The 15,243-nt window shown below is 42.8% G+C and overlaps 2 protein-coding genes across 3 annotated transcripts in view; both read right to left on the reverse strand.

The window, feature by feature from the left end:
- Window positions 1-102: 102 nt before the first annotated feature.
- On the reverse strand, window positions 103-7,755 carry rilp (Rab interacting lysosomal protein). Of its 2 annotated transcripts, none has more exons than XM_062960384.1 (8): window positions 7,431-7,755; window positions 5,690-5,831; window positions 4,200-4,321; window positions 3,437-3,613; window positions 2,472-2,611; window positions 2,251-2,373; window positions 2,070-2,159; window positions 103-515 (listed from the first exon to the last, which is right to left on the reverse strand). In XM_062960384.1, exons 1-8 carry the CDS (start codon window positions 7,647-7,649, stop codon window positions 380-382), a joined length of 1,149 nt encoding a protein of 382 aa, XP_062816454.1. In that variant the 5' UTR covers window positions 7,650-7,755; the 3' UTR covers window positions 103-379. The 2 variants fall into 2 exon arrangements, with proteins under 2 accessions (XP_062816454.1, XP_062816453.1); XM_062960383.1 differs by having other exon boundaries at window positions 5,690-5,828; window positions 7,431-7,709.
- A 1,529-nt stretch (window positions 7,756-9,284) lies between these two features.
- prpf8 (pre-mRNA processing factor 8) overlaps window positions 9,285-15,243 on the reverse strand; it is a 35,274-nt gene continuing 29,315 nt past the window's right edge. Inside the window, exons 36-42 of the mRNA XM_062960658.1 lie at window positions 15,011-15,204; window positions 13,713-13,952; window positions 13,463-13,604; window positions 11,374-11,514; window positions 11,129-11,268; window positions 9,719-9,921; window positions 9,285-9,617 (exon numbers count right to left, since the gene is read on the reverse strand). Coding sequence (XP_062816728.1) covers window positions 9,463-9,617; window positions 9,719-9,921; window positions 11,129-11,268; window positions 11,374-11,514; window positions 13,463-13,604; window positions 13,713-13,952; window positions 15,011-15,204 — 1,215 coding nt within the window. The 3' untranslated portion in view covers window positions 9,285-9,462. The remainder of the gene's footprint in view (window positions 9,618-9,718; window positions 9,922-11,128; window positions 11,269-11,373; window positions 11,515-13,462; window positions 13,605-13,712; window positions 13,953-15,010; window positions 15,205-15,243) is intronic.

Genomic DNA, 15,243 nt, shown 5'->3' on the forward strand with positions numbered 1-15,243 from the left:
TCCCCCTTTTTTCTTCCCCCAAATTTCACTCAAACATACATCCCCCACCTACCCCCATTCATTCTGCCCAACTCAGTAGACGCACAGAAACCGGCACCAGCCTTCCCCAATTCAATTGGATTTATTTTTTGTATTGGCCTTCCTCTGCCTTCCAAGAGTCGAGTGGCGTGGATTGCATCCTCAAAGCAATATAGTAGAAGATATATAAAAATATTATATATATATGTATATATTATTTTTTGTTACCATAAATCAGAGTTCTGTCCATCAAAATAGCAGGGAAGTGATTTGTATAAAACCGCAGAACACATTGAACACAATGTCAGTACGAAGCGGAGCCTGCATCTCCCCTTTGGGGGGGGGGGGATCTTCTCCTGGGTCAAGGGGGGGTTTGGGTCGTCTTCGGCCCCTCTTCTTCCTCCTCTTCTTTAGGGAGACCCAGCTCTTTAGGGTCCACAATCTCCCAGGCCTCCGGGGGGCTGCCTTTGCTGCCTCGGCGGTACCATTGGCCAAAGCTGGGGAGCAAGAAGGCACGTTGGGGCACAAGGGGAAGACACCAAAACTCAGGGCTAAAGGCCCCAAATTGGCAAAAGCAGGCGGCAGAGACACAACACCGCACAATCAAGGCTCCGTACAAAATAAAACAATACATCTAACTATACAAATATATATGTGCAATACACACACACACACATAATTATTTAAATAATATAATACAATAATTTAATATTTAAATAAATATATTCAAGAATATGTGTGTATTTCTCAGGCTGGCTCCTATATCTAGAGAGCCGTGTCATGTTCAGCAGATGGATCTGGACCTCTTTTGGCTACAGAGACCCATCATGACCATCTTAAAATACTGAGGTGGGAATGGGAATTGACCTGGGATGATGGGAATTGTAGTCCGACCACATCCATCCTCAGCCAAAAACAAACAAGGACTATTTCTAATATATATAGCACTACAAAAGACCTAACCTGGGCACCGCTGGGTGCCTAAGCTAGATGACAATAACAATAATAATAATAAGATAGCACTTAATAATGTAATAATATTTCTACTCTCCTAGGCCCTTGGGAAGAGCCTGATATTCAGAGATGAATCTCAGACACTTGGACATAATGCACATGTGTGCAGTGCAGTTATGTACATTAAATAATGTACAATATAATAATAATAAATTATTATTATACGGTATTCTTTTTTATTGTGTCAGAAGTGACTTGAGAACATTCTGCAAGTCACTTCTGGTGTGAGAGAATTGGCTGTCTACAGAAACTTTGCCCAGGTGATGCCCGGATGTGTGACCATCCTGCTGGGAGGCTTCTCTCCCGTTCCCGTGAGCTAGAGCTGACAGACGGGAGCTCACCCCATCTCGCAGATTCAAACTGGCAACTTTCAAGTCAGCAACCCAACTTTTAGATCAGCAGTTCACAAAGATTTAACCCACTGCGCCACCACAGCTATGTTATAATATATAATAATAATAATCATCATCATCATCATTATATCTAATAATAATAATAATAATAATACCTCACAACCTCCGAGGATGCCTGCCATAGATGTGGGCGAAACGTCAGGCGAGAATACTTTTGGAACATGGCCATACAGCCCAGAATACATACAACAACCCTGTGATCCCAGCCATGAAAGCCTTCGATAACACAATAATAATAACAATAATAGTCCAATATCCTACTTTTATCAAAGTATGTTTATTGTTTATTGTATGTGATCTCATTTGTTTTATGACTTGTTTTATTGTTGATTGATTTGTTTTATTGTTGAGTTTTTTATATTGTCTGTTTTGCCTGGGCTTGGCCCCATGTAAGCCGCCCTTCAAGGAGATGGGGCAGGGTATAAAAATAAAATTATTATTATTATTATTATTATTATTATTGTTATTATTGGCCCATGGGAAGAGCCTGATATTCAGAAACAAATCTCAGACACTTGGACCTCATGTGCTTGTGTGCTGTGTTATGTGCATGTACTAAATCATATGATTGCACTGGTCGTAATAATAACATAATAATCATAATGTTAGCCAAGAGGGACTTACAAGCTCTTGATTCTGGATCCAGGAAGGTGGCTGTCCACACAGTCAGAGGCGCCGTGGGTCTCCGCCAGCCACTCTCCTTCCTCCTCCTCACTGAGAGAAAGAGAGAAAGAGGCTCTGAGAGCATTGGCAGGGAAGAAGTAGAGGAAGAAAAAGGAAATGGCAGAGGAAAAGGAAGCCTGACCTGCTCAGGGATTCCTCTACCGTGCCCAGCATCTTGGCCCGGATTTTTTTGCGCTGCCTCCGGACGGTGGTCTTCACTGCCTCCAAAAGGAGGCTGGGGATCCGCCCGTCGTTCAGGAGCTCCCTGTTTGGGGAAGGGTTCAGAAGGGAGATGCCAGGTCAGGATTAAAGGCCCCTCCCACCCATGAACCCGTTTCCCACTGTATTCCTGCCAAGACTGACCGCTGGTAGTAGGCCAGCTCTTCCTGGACCAAGAAGAGACTGGTCTTGAGCTCATTGCGTTCCTGCAGGATCTGGCGCAGTTCTTCCCGGGAGAAAGCGTTCCCGGCAGGATCTCCAGAGGAGGATGCACACTCCTCTGCCTGAGAAAAGAAGGGAAAGATAATAACAGTAACAATGTTTACAAATGCACACTCAGTAATAAGTAATAAGCTGGAAGTAATAAGTAATAAGCTGGAAGGTAATTACAATAATAATAATTTTACAATTGCACACTCAGTATTCTATATATATAAAAATGTAATGTGTGTTTTTCCCATGGTGTAAACAACAAAACCACTGGACCAAATCACACCAAATTTGGCCACAAAAGACATAGTCATCCAATCTATGTCTTTCAATCAAAAAACCCTAGAAAAATAAAGTCCAAATAACAGAAAACCCCCCATTGCTTACCACGCATGTGCAGAGGCCCCCTGGGGAACTGAAACAACTACATTATCCAGAGGACCTCATAGCTGCATGCGGAGCATAACACCACTTTTAAAAAATGTTGCCATGATGGAACAGCCTTGCGGCTTCAAAGCCAGGCTGCTTCCTAACCAGGGGGATCCTCCGTTGGCCACCTTGAATACCCTCTATCAGCTCCAGCTCCATGCGGGAACATGAGAGAAGCCTCTCACAAGGATGGTAAAAAAATCAAAAAAATCTAGGCGTCTCCTGGACAGCGTCCTTGCAGACGGCCAATTCTCTCACACCAGAAGCAACTTACAGTTTCTCAAGTCACTCCTGACACATAAAAAAAAAATCTAAAGCATAGATGTACCCCAAGGTCTGATTATTGTTATTATTATTATTATTTTTGAAGCAGCATAATCATGTTGGCCTTTTCCGCAGCCATGTCACACCCTTGCCCCGTATTCAGTTTATTATGATTAGTAGTAGTAGTAGTAGTAGTAGTGCCTCACCTGGGCTGCTGGTGTCTCTGAGGCCTCGGCCGCCCTCTGCAGCGCCTGGGCCTGGCGAAGCTCCCCTTCCAGGCCCTGCTTCCGCTCCAAGGCGCTCCGCAGCTGGGCCTGGGACACTGCCAGCTTCCGGTGCAGCTCCTGGTTCATGGCCATGAAGCGCTCCAACTGCTCCTGCAGCTGAGGAGGGAGAGAGAGGCCGTCGGACAATAATAATAATAATAATTTATTTTATGTGAAAAGCATTGAATAAATAAACATGTATAACACTGATCGAAATGAAACTATTTTTATTGATCAGCCAATTGGACTTATCAAAACACACAATATAAACACAACGCACAGTATACATCTGGTCTGAGTAAAAATATAAATATACAAGAGAGAAAAAGTGGGAGTGGTCAATTTGCAACCAAATACACCTTAATCTTAAGAATAGACATCAAATGTCCTTGTCCCCCTTACACTGTACCCAATCTGATCCAATATACTCTAATCTCCTTTTAGATGCTTTATATAACTAAAGGGCAACTTTTGTTGTTAAAACGGGGATATAACCAGCTAGTAAAAAGCTGCAAGGCTATTCAAGCTTGCCTGCTATATGGCGTCTCACAAAGTGCCATGAAAGCCTTTGACAACACAATAATAATAATAATAATAATAATAATAATAATAATAATAATAATACAAAATCCAGCATATCTATCTTGTTTGCTGTGTCATAAGTCGTGTCAATAATAATAATAATAATAATATTTCTCCTTACCGCCTCCGTGTCCCTGGTCTTGCAGTGGATCTCGTGGGCCTGGGCCCGGATCTCATCCCGCTGGCGGTCCACCACCTCCTTCAGCCGCAGCATCACCTCCCGCTCCTTCTGCAGGGTGCTCTCTGCACATGGGCAGAAGAAGGAGAAAAGTGTGTGTGAGAGAGGTCAGGCACTCCGTAACGCCAAGGAGAGGCCCTATGCGGATCATGGCTAGGCTCAAACAGGGGCCTTGGCTAGACTTGTTAGCCCCACAGCTCCAAGGGAGGAGTGAGTTACAGAAGGAAATACCCCCTTTACTGTCCTGAAGGGAAAAACAAGGCCCTTTCTTCCCTTTGGGGTTTATCCACTGCAAGACTGTTCCTAGGATGTCATTTCCTGGTTTTGGAGGGAATTGTGAGCGTTTGTAAACATTATTTTTATCTTTACTGAGTGTGTATTTGTATATTATTATTAGATCACGGCCGAGTGTGTATTTGTAAAATTTATTCTTATTACCCTGTTTCCCCTAAAATAAGACATCCCCAAAAAATAAGACCTAGTAGAAGTTTTGCTGAATTGCTAAATATAAGGCCTCCCCCAAAAGTAAGACCTAGCAAAAGTTTTGTTTGGAAGCATGCCTGCCGAACAGAACACCAGAGCATGCAGGATCGGTAAATGTATGTACCATAGAGTGTTGTACATGGAAATAATGGTAGTAACAGGAAATTCTTGATAGGATTCAGTTTGTCTGGTTATGCTGGTTTGTGATGACAACTACTGTACAGTATATAATAAATGTTCATTTTATTTGTTCAACAATAAATGGGAATTCTTCTTCATGGAAAAATAAGACATCCCCTGAAAATAAGACCTAGAGCATCTTTGGGAGCAAAAATTAATATAAGACACTGTCTTATTTTCGGGGAAACATGGTATTATATAATTACTGGGGGTATTTGTGAAATTATTATTATTATTACGGTATAATATTACTGAATCTGTATTTGTACATTTATTATTATTGTATGTTTGTATTATTATATCATTACTGAGTCTGTACTTGTAAATTTATAATAATAATAATAATAATAATAATAATATGATTACTAGTGTATTGTGAAATTTAATATTATATGTATTATTTTTATTACATCATTACTGGGTGTGTATTTGTAAATGTATTTTTATTATTATTATTATTATATCATTACTGAGTATCTGTAAATTCATTATTATATGAATAATATATGTATTATTATATCATTACTGTGTATCTGTAAACATTATTATTAATGTATGCATTATATCATTACTGTGTTCTTGTAAACATTATTATTATTACATGTAATTTTATATCAGTACTATTTGTGAAATGTATTGATATGTATTATTATGATATAATTATGGAGTGTGTATTTGTAAACATTATTATTGTAATTTTAATATAGTTATATGCATTATATCTTCTTTATTATTATATGCATTATATATTTTCTTCTTCCTCTACCTACCTCCATCTTGGGGGCCACCCTGGCGCTGCGGGGCGTGGAGCCGCGGGTCCTCCTCATGGGTGCAGTTCAACTGGGCCTTCACGCATTGGGCTTCCTCCTCCTTGTCCTGGTCCTGGACTAAGCGCTGCTCCGCCTGGCACTGCTGAGAAGAAAAAAGGCTACTGAAGAAGCACCAGCAAGTAGGCTCGTAGTCAGAAAAAGAAATTGGGATCTCATCCCAGATTATCCGCTTTACACTGGAATGTCTGTAGAATAATGTCCAGGATGGGGGAGAGAACTCTTGTTTATTTGATTAGTATTGAATGGCCTTGCAGTTTCAAAGCCTGGCTGTTTCCTGCCTGGGGCAATCCTTGTAATATTGGCTACCAGTATTAAAAAAAACTCTAAATTCAGGGCAGTAAATAGAGGACAATACTCTAAAAATTGGGGAATTCCAGACAGGAAACAATCAGGGCCAGCTAACACTTCCCAACAAAGGATTCCAGGCCTTCCCAGACGAATGATAATAGGCATTGCCAGTCTGATCAATGTTTTGATAGTACAGTAGAGTCTCATCCAAGCTAAACGGGCCAGCAGAACCTTGGATAAGTGAATTATCTTGGATAATATGGAGGGATTAAGGAAAAGCCTATTAAACATCAAATTAGGTTATGGTTTTACAAATTAGGCACCAAAACATCATGCTATACAACAAATTAGACAGAAAAAGTAGTTCAATACACAGTAATGCTATGTAGTAATTACTGTATTTACGAATTTAGCACCAAAATATCACGATGTATTGAAAACATTGACTACAAAAATGCCTTGGATAATCCAGAACCTTGGATAAGCGAGTCTTGGCTAAGTGAGATTCTTATTAATCCCTCCTTATTATCCAAGATATTCGCTTATCCAAGGTTCTGCCAACCTGTTTAGCTTGGATAAGTGAGACTCTACTGTATATCATAATATGAGTATTATATATTATATTGTATGTATATATAATTTGTAAGCCGTGCTGAGTTCACTTCGGGATGAGAAGGGTGGGATATAAATACAGTAGAGTCTCACTTATGCAAGCTAAACGGGCCGGCAGAATGTTGGATAAGCAAATATGTTGGATAATAAGGAGGCATTAAGGAAAAGCATATTAAACATTAAATTAGGTTATGATTTTACAAATTAAGCACCAAAACATCATGTTGTACAACAAATTTGACAGAAAAAGTAGTTCAATACACAGTAATGCTATGTAGTAATTACTGTATTTACGAATTTAGCACCAAAATATCACGATGTATTGAAAACATTGACTACAAAAATGCCTTGGATAATCCAGAACCTTGGATAAGTGAGTGTTGGATAAGTCAGACTCTACTGTATAGTAAACAATTAATAATTCCCCCCAAGGAAGGAAGCAGCCAGGCTTTGAAGCTGCAAGGCTATTCAATGCTAATCTAGCTGGCCAATGGCAACATTCACACTTGCCTCAAACTGACAAGAGAATTCTTTCTCCCACTCTGGACATCATTCCACAGATATATGACCCCCACTTGCTTAGTTTCCAACAGACCTGACAACCTCTGAGGATGCCTGCCATAGATGTGGGAGAAACGTCAGGAGAGAATGCTTCTGGGCATGGAAAACTCACAGCAAACCAGTAACTTTACTTTACGACAACTTGTTACTTAATTTTACCCAAAGAGATCCCCAGCCAATCAAAAACGTCCGGAATTTCTGAGGTGACAGAAAAGCTCACCTGCTCCGCGGCGGCCCTCAGGCCTGGTTTCTCTTTCGCCCAGGCCTCGAGTAGCTCCAGGAGGCAGACCACTTGCGTGACCAAGCCGGCCACGGCGCCGGGGCCTACCAAGGCGGAGAGGCGCTGCAGCTCCGACCCCAAGGAGCCCGCCAGGCGGTAGACAGGGTCCGAGGCCCATGAGGAGGGCGGCGGAGGGGCGCTCGACGGTTGGCCCTCCATCCGGGACACTTGCCAGGAGCGCCTCGGGACAGTGGCAGCAGCAGGGGGCGGGGCCCGAGGAAGCCACGCCCCCGGCCCATCAAAACAAACAGGGACAGCCAACTTCAGAAGTTAATGGAGAAGGAAGGCTATGGAGCAGGTAGGGGCAAACTTGGGCCTTCCCTGCAGGTGTTTTGGACTCCAACTCCCAGCATTCCTCACAGCCTCAGGCCCCTTCCTTTCCCCCCTCAGCCGCTTAAGCTTAACTGAGTTGGAGTCCAAAACACCTTCAGGGAAGGCCCAAATTTATCCAGCTAGTCATAGGCTCCTACAGCTAAAAGGGGTCTCTAAAGCTATCCAGCTCAACCCACTTCTGCTACAAAACACTCCTGGCAGATGGCCACCCAGACCACCTTCTCAAGCCTCCTCAATTTGATGTTCGTCTGCTGTGTATTATGTCGCTTTTATATTCCTTGGTTTTGCAGTTACTTTGTCTCTTTCTACTAAAGCAGCAGGAAGGGCTGCGAACCATGTGACCGACTCAGTGACAATTTAGGATGTACGGTTTTTAAAAAGGATGACGGGAGTCAGTTGAGCCTGGAATCAGCTGACCCTGAAATCAGTTGAGCATGAAGTCAGTCGAGGCTTGAGTCAGTTGAGCCTGAAATCAGTTGAGCCTGAAGACAGTTGAGGGTTGAGTCAGTTGAGGCTGAAATCAATTGAGCCTGCAGTTGAGGCTTGAGTCAGTTGAGCCTGAAATCAGTTGAGCCTGCGGTTGAACCTGAAGTCAGTTGAGGCTTGAATCAGTTGAGGCTTGAGTCAGTTGAGCCTGAAATCAGTTGAGCCTGAAGTCAGTTGAGGCATGAGTCAGTTGAGCCTGAAATCCGTTGAGGCTTGAGTCAGTTGAGCCTGAAATCGGTTGAGCTTGGTCAGTTGAGGCTTGAGTCAGCTGAGCCTGAAATTAGCTGAGCCTGCAGTTGAGCCTGAAGTCAGTTGAGGCTTGAGTCAGTTGAGCCTTGAGGCAGCTTGAGTGTAGAAGTCTGTTACAATGCTGAAGCTAATGTTAGAACCTAGAAACTGTTGAGCCTTGTGTTTATATGAGTAGACTCATATGAAAGGTAGCTGCATAAAGCAATATACTTTATGAAGTGATTATTAAGGAATATAAGTTAATGTACAAACTCTCTAGATGTTTTAAAGTCTATCCTTGCAACAAAAAGAAATGCGCCTGTATCACTGAATACATGAAGTTAGAAGTAAACAAGCATTGCTATTTCCAAAAAGAAATTGGTTGTATCTTTGCTTAAAGGATCAAATAAACCCAAGGAACGTGCCTCTCAAACTCTGCTACCCCTTGATGGGTTGCGATCCTAACCAGTCATGATCCATTCTACCCCATTGGATTTGTGATCCTAACCAGTCATGATCCATTCTATCCCATTGGATTTGTAATCCTAACCAGTCATGAGCCATTCTTCCACCCCAATACAGTCTCTGTTTCAAAAGCTTCCAGAGGAGACTCAAAGCACATCCCAGCAGAGTCAGGAAGCTCTCCCTAATGCTTTGAATATCCTCCAGCACGGAAATGAAAGATAAACATGAGGGGAAAGGGACAGGAAGGCATCCCCACCCCACAGAAGAGGATACGACACCCTCAACTTTGTACAAAACTTTTATTCGACAACACTCAAAAAGGGGCAGAGACACTGTACATGAAAACGCACAATCCCTCCATGGTAACACTATGGGGAAAGAGGGGCTGAAATGCTGAGGAGTAACTATTCTTTGGGGGGGGGGGGCGGAAGAAGGGGGTGCTTGTTGTTGTGGGTCAGCCTCAGGAGTAGAGGTCCTCGCGGTCGGCAGAGTAGACCTCCCCTTCCTGGAGGAGGGCGAAGTTGAGGAAGTGCGAAGGGCGGTGGACCTCATGGTAGAACTCCTTGGGGTTGGCCAACTGCAGCTCGTACTTCATGTTGGGGTCGTGGCGCACGCCTGGAAAAGGGGGTCGGACAAGGAGACGTTATTAAGAGAGGCTCCCCATAAAAACAACAGGGAGAAAGGCCCCATTTGGGTGCCAAGGAAGGGTCTCTCACCCATGAAGTTGTAGTTCCAGGAGCCCTGGGCCGGGACCATGAAGAAGCCCAGGAAGCGGTCCGAGAGCAGCATCTGGACCCGCTCGTAATGGGAAGGCAGGTAGCCCTTGGGGTTGTTGCCCTTGTCGGTGTTTTGCCGGCCCCATTCGTAGCCGCTGGGGGTCAGCTTGTAGGCCGTCAGGGTGCAAGAGCCTGGCGTGAAGCTGCACAAAAGGAAGAGACGAGGCAACAGAGCCAGTTAAACCCACCCGCAAGCTCTTCATCTCACATATTCTTTTGGAACTCATCCCGCATCCTGGCTGTTAGAGATAGCAACCTTTTCAAGCCTCCTCTATTTAATGTTTTGGTTTGCAGTTTTCTTAGTTCTATGTACTTGTAGCAGTGGGAGGGGATGCAGACCATGTAACTGGTTCAGTGACTGTTTAGAATGGAGTTTAAAAGGATAACAGTTGAGGAATGACAGTTGAGGCTTGAGTCTGTTTGAGTACGGAAGCCAGTTTTAGAAGTTAGAAGACAGTTGAGGCTTGAGTCTGTTTCAGTACAGAAGCCAGTATTAGTAGTTAGAAAATAGTTGAGGCTTGAATCCCTTGGAAACAGACTGTTATGAAAGAAAGCTGTAGAGAGCAATATAGTTTAGAAAAAACTGATAAAGACTAAGCGAAAGATACAAACTTAAACGTTTCAAAGTTTAACCTGACAAGAAATGTACCTGTATGTTTAAATAAATGAAGTTAGGAGTGGCCCAGGCTGGTGAGCAGCCTGCTGCAATAAGTCACTCTGACCATAAGGTCAAGTTCGAGGCCAGCCCATTGGGGGGTGAGCACCCGTCAATAAAAAAATAAATAAAAAATAGCCCCTGCTGACCTAGCAACCTGAAAGATAGTTGCATCTATCAAGTAGGAAATAAGGTACCACTTATAAAGTGGGGAGGCAAATTTACAACGTTGGTATGAGGAAGTGCCGTCACAGTGGATGATGAAGCAGCTGCTCCCCCCTGTGGCCAGAATCAAACATCCCCTCAGGAGAAGGTTAAATTGCCTCTGCGTCTGTCTCTGTCTTGGTTCTATATGTATATGGGCATTGAATGTTTGCCCTATATGTTTATAATGTGATCCGCCCTGAGTCCCCTTCGGGGTGAGAAAGAAGGGCGGAATATAAATACTGTAAATAAATAAATAAAATAAATAAACACATGATTTTAAATAAGCCTACTTGAATCTTTGCTGAGAGCGTCAAATAGAAACAAGATATTTATGTGCCCAGTGATCTTCCGTTACCCAATAAACTAAAGGAACACCTCTGAAACTCTGCTACCAAATAAGTTATGATCCTAACAGGTCATAATCGTCATTAGGTTGTTTGATTCACATTTGATCCCCCCCCCCCCCCCGCCCCAGACATATCCCTGACCTGCAGGTGATGATGATGGTCTTCTCCCCATCCCAGGAGGGGTTCTCGGCCATGACCTTGGCGTGAGTGGTGACGTCCTGCGGGGAGAGCTGCGGGGACTCGTTGGGCTGAGTGTGGATCCAGCCCAGAGGCTCCATCTCCTGCATCAAGAAGTTAAAAGTCAAGAGGGATGGTCAAGTAACCCCCCACATACACACTTTTAGAATGGCAGGAATCCCATCACAGTTTTGGCCCACGAGGCCCACCTTGAGGTACTCATGTTGGGGCAGCTGCCCTGGCAAGTGGACCGTCTGGTGGGTGCCCCATTGTGGCACCATCACAATGCAGCGGATCTCCTTCACCTGAGGGTTGTCCGGGGGGCTCACCCCATACAAGTAGCCGGCAATCTGGGGAGAGAAAGGAGGAAGCAGGCCCACATCAATGCAAGGGATGAGAGCCCCCAAAAGCCTGTCCTCTCCCTTCTCTCAAGCAAAGTTTTGCAGAAATAATAACTACAAAGGCAAAAGAGAATAACAGGGGTACCAATAGTGGTTGGTGCTCTTGGAGGCATTTCAAGAAACCTCGAAAAGCCCTTGAAAAGCCCTAATTTGGGCAGAACATCAACCCACTTGCTGCAGAAGGCAGCACTTCTCTGAATTGCGCATATACAGTAGAGTCTCACTTATCCAACGTAAACAGACCGGCAGAACATTGGATAAGCGAATATGTTGGGATAATAAGGAGAGATTAAGGAAAAGACTATTAAACATTAAATTAGGTTATGATTTTACAAATTTAGCACCAAAACATGTTATACAACAAATTTGACAGAAAAAGTAGTTCAATACACAGTAATGCTATGTAGTAATTACTGTATTTACAAATTTAGCACCAAAATATCACGATATATTGAAAACATTGACTACAAAAATACGTTGGATAATCCAGAACGCTGGATAAGCAAGTCTTGGATAAGTGAGACTCTACTGTACTACAAAAATATCTTCAATATCCCAGGCACTTGGACTTAATGTGCATGTGTGCTGTGATGTTATTCATGTACATGTAAATAATAATACGTAACATAATAATATATAATAATAATAATAATAATAATAATAATAATAATAATAATAAACACTTGGGAAGTGTTCAGCTTATGATTTTGTGATGCAAAATCCAGCACATATATCTCATTTGCTGTGTCATACTCTGTCTTTGTGTCAATAATAACAATAATAATCTAATAATCTCTCTAATATCCTAGGCCCTTGGGAAGAGCTCGATATTCAGAGACAAAGCCCAGACACTTGGACCTTATATGCATGTGTACTGTGATGTTATGTACATGTAATAATATATAATAATATATTATAATAGTAAATATAATATTAATAATAATAGTAGTAGTAAACGAATAATATCTCTAATTCAGAGATGAAGTCCAGACACTTGGACCTAATGTGCATGTGTGCTGTGTTGTTAAGTACATGTAAATAATAATAATAATAATAATAATAATAATAATAATAACAATAATAATAAAATTTGAGGAAAACAAGGATTGTTGAGGCCAAGTCCAACCCATCCCCATGTAAACAAAAAGATAAGCAAAGGCTTAGATGGGAAAAGGACTGAAAGTGGCACAGAAGGAGAAAAGGTGCAGAGTAGCCACAAAGGAGTTGTTATTACAATATATTATTATTATTTTATTGTATGACACAGCAAACAAGATGGATATGCTGGATTTCGTATCACAAAATCACAAGTCGAACACTTCCCAAGTGTCTAGGACTGTGTGATGTATTTTCGGATGATGCGTGCAGATCCCAGTATTATTATTATTATTATTATTATTATTATTATTATTATAGTTGGCACTCTACTCAGTTTTACTGTGACAATCCAGAATTTCCCCAGAAGCAACCGGACTTTACGCATCCTGTTTTTCCCCCAAAGGGAGCCCATCCCTGACTGAACATTTTACATTATTGTTTCCTGGTTCGGAGAAGGTTTGTGCAAGGTGAAGGGTTGGGCAGTAAAAAAATATGAGGAATAAAGGTTACTAAAGGAGTGGCGGCTGACTCTGCAAGGAAAAGGGGGCAGGAAGGCATTAATTTTGAATACTGGTCGGGTTTCGAGGGGACTGACCTCAGAGGTTGGGAGTTATAGTTCACTCATATCGACAGAGCAATGTGCACCCAATTGATGGATCTGACACAAATACCCAATATGACCAACTTTGAATACTGTTGGGGTTTGAGGTGGGGGGACTGACCCAACATGATAGTTGAGAAACACTACAATTCACTCCTTCACCGCAAAAGCCGTCCCCTCCCTCCCTCCCAGCCTGACCTGGGCCCGCAGGTCAGAGATGCAGATGAACTTCTTGAGGACGTTCTTGGGCAGGATGTAGGTGTAGCCAGTCTCCTTGATGTCGTCCGACGAGACATAGATGTGATTGGTCCGCAGGTGGAGGTTGGCGGCGGAGATGGCCCTGCGCAGGGGACGCAAAGGGGTGGGGTGGGGGTCGTCAATGGATGCTCAAGGGTGACATTAATGAGATGGACCCCAGCCCTCCTTCCCTGCTCGGTCGCTTGCTCACCGGACGCGCCACTCGGTCTTGGAGGAGAAGGTCTGGGTCTCGTAGTTGCTGGTGGTGGAGGTGATGATCTCGTCACCGTGCTTGTTGACCGTCCGTGTCTGGGTGGCCGTCAGCTGGGACTGCTCCTTGGTCTGCTTCTCGATCTCTGCAATCTGCTGGCGCTGCTGCGAGGGGGCCGAGATCTCCATGCCCAGGATGATGTCCCGGATCTCCGACTGCGTCAGCGAGGCCACGTTCACGCTGGAGAGAAAATGAGAGGAGACATGGGCAAGGGTCAGGCAGCGTCAACAAATAACAATAATAATAATAATAATAATAATAATAATAATAATAATAATAATAATAATAATAATGCCGGGACAAAAGATCTCAGCTGGCATTTGGAAACAATAGACATTGAGAAAAATTACAATCTGCCAACTGCAAAAGGCCACCCTACTGGGATCTGCGCGCATCATCCAAAAATACATCACACAGTCCTAGACGTTTGGGAAGTGTTCGACTTGTGATTTTGTGATACGAAATCCAGCATATCTATCTTGTTTGCTGTATCATACAATAATAATAATAATAATAATAACTGCAAAAATAACCCAACTGCAAAAGGCCACCCTGCTGGGATCTGAGGGCATCTTCCAAAAATACATCACACAGTCCTAGACACTTGGGAAGTGTTTGACTTGTGATTTTGTGATATGAAATCCAGCATATCTATCTTGTTTGCTGTGTCATACAATAATAATAATAATAATAACTGCAAAAATAACCCAACTGAAAAAGGCCACCCTGCTGGGATCTGAGCGCATCATCCGAAAATACATCACACAGTCCTAGACACTTGGGAAGTGTTCGACTTGTGATTTTGTGATACAAAATCCAGCATATCTATCTTGTTTACTGTGTCATACAATAAAATAAATAAATAAATAAATAATGATAATGATTATTATTTTATTTTTGTATGCCGCCTCCATCTCTCCAACGGGGACTCGGAGCGGCTCACACGGGGGCAAGCCCAATACAATCATACAATATCATAAAATCAACAGCTGAAACATCAAAGAATGCATTTTAAAACCAATTAAACAAGTCATGATTTAAAATAGACATAATTAAAATATTAAACAATCATCCAAGGCGTTAAAAGGTCCAATATAGGACAAGAGTCTGGGCAACAGTCAAAACTGATGAAAGGAGTGTCTATTACAGAATAGAACATACATCAAATAGACACAACAAGCAGGGAAGATGAATCCAACCAACCCATCCACCCCAACTCCTCAAAGGGCCCAACTTACTTGTTCTTCTTGCCATAGTCGGCCAGGATCAGGTCTTTAAGCTGGACCTCCACCTTGATCCACTCTTCGTCGGTCAGCGTGGGCCAGATGTGGTGGGGCTCCGTGACCGTGGTCTTGTCAGGCTTCAGGATGACTTTGGCCCGGTCATTGTTGACATGCAAAGCGCGAAGGATGAGGATCAGTCGCGAAAAGGCCTGTGGAGACACAGCAATAAGAGAATGCCTACTTTTTTT

Source organism: Anolis carolinensis, unplaced genomic scaffold (assembly GCF_035594765.1).
Source record: "Anolis carolinensis isolate JA03-04 unplaced genomic scaffold, rAnoCar3.1.pri scaffold_7, whole genome shotgun sequence".
Classification (NCBI taxonomy): domain Eukaryota; kingdom Metazoa; phylum Chordata; class Lepidosauria; order Squamata; family Dactyloidae; genus Anolis; species Anolis carolinensis.

Bases quoted from the DNA above. Each gene is read 5' to 3' on its own strand.
- rilp (XM_062960384.1), bottom strand. From the start codon at position 7,649: ATGGAGGGCCAACCGTCGAGCGCCCCTCCGCCGCCCTCCTCATGGGCC. The intron at 2,612-3,436 runs GTGAGGCACTAC...TTCTTTTCTCAG, and splicing joins CAGAGACACCAGCAGCCCAG to GCAGAGGAGTGTGCATCCTC. The intron at 2,374-2,471 runs GTCAGTCTTGGC...TTCCCCAAACAG, and splicing joins GAGCTGGCCTACTACCAGCG to GGAGCTCCTGAACGACGGGC.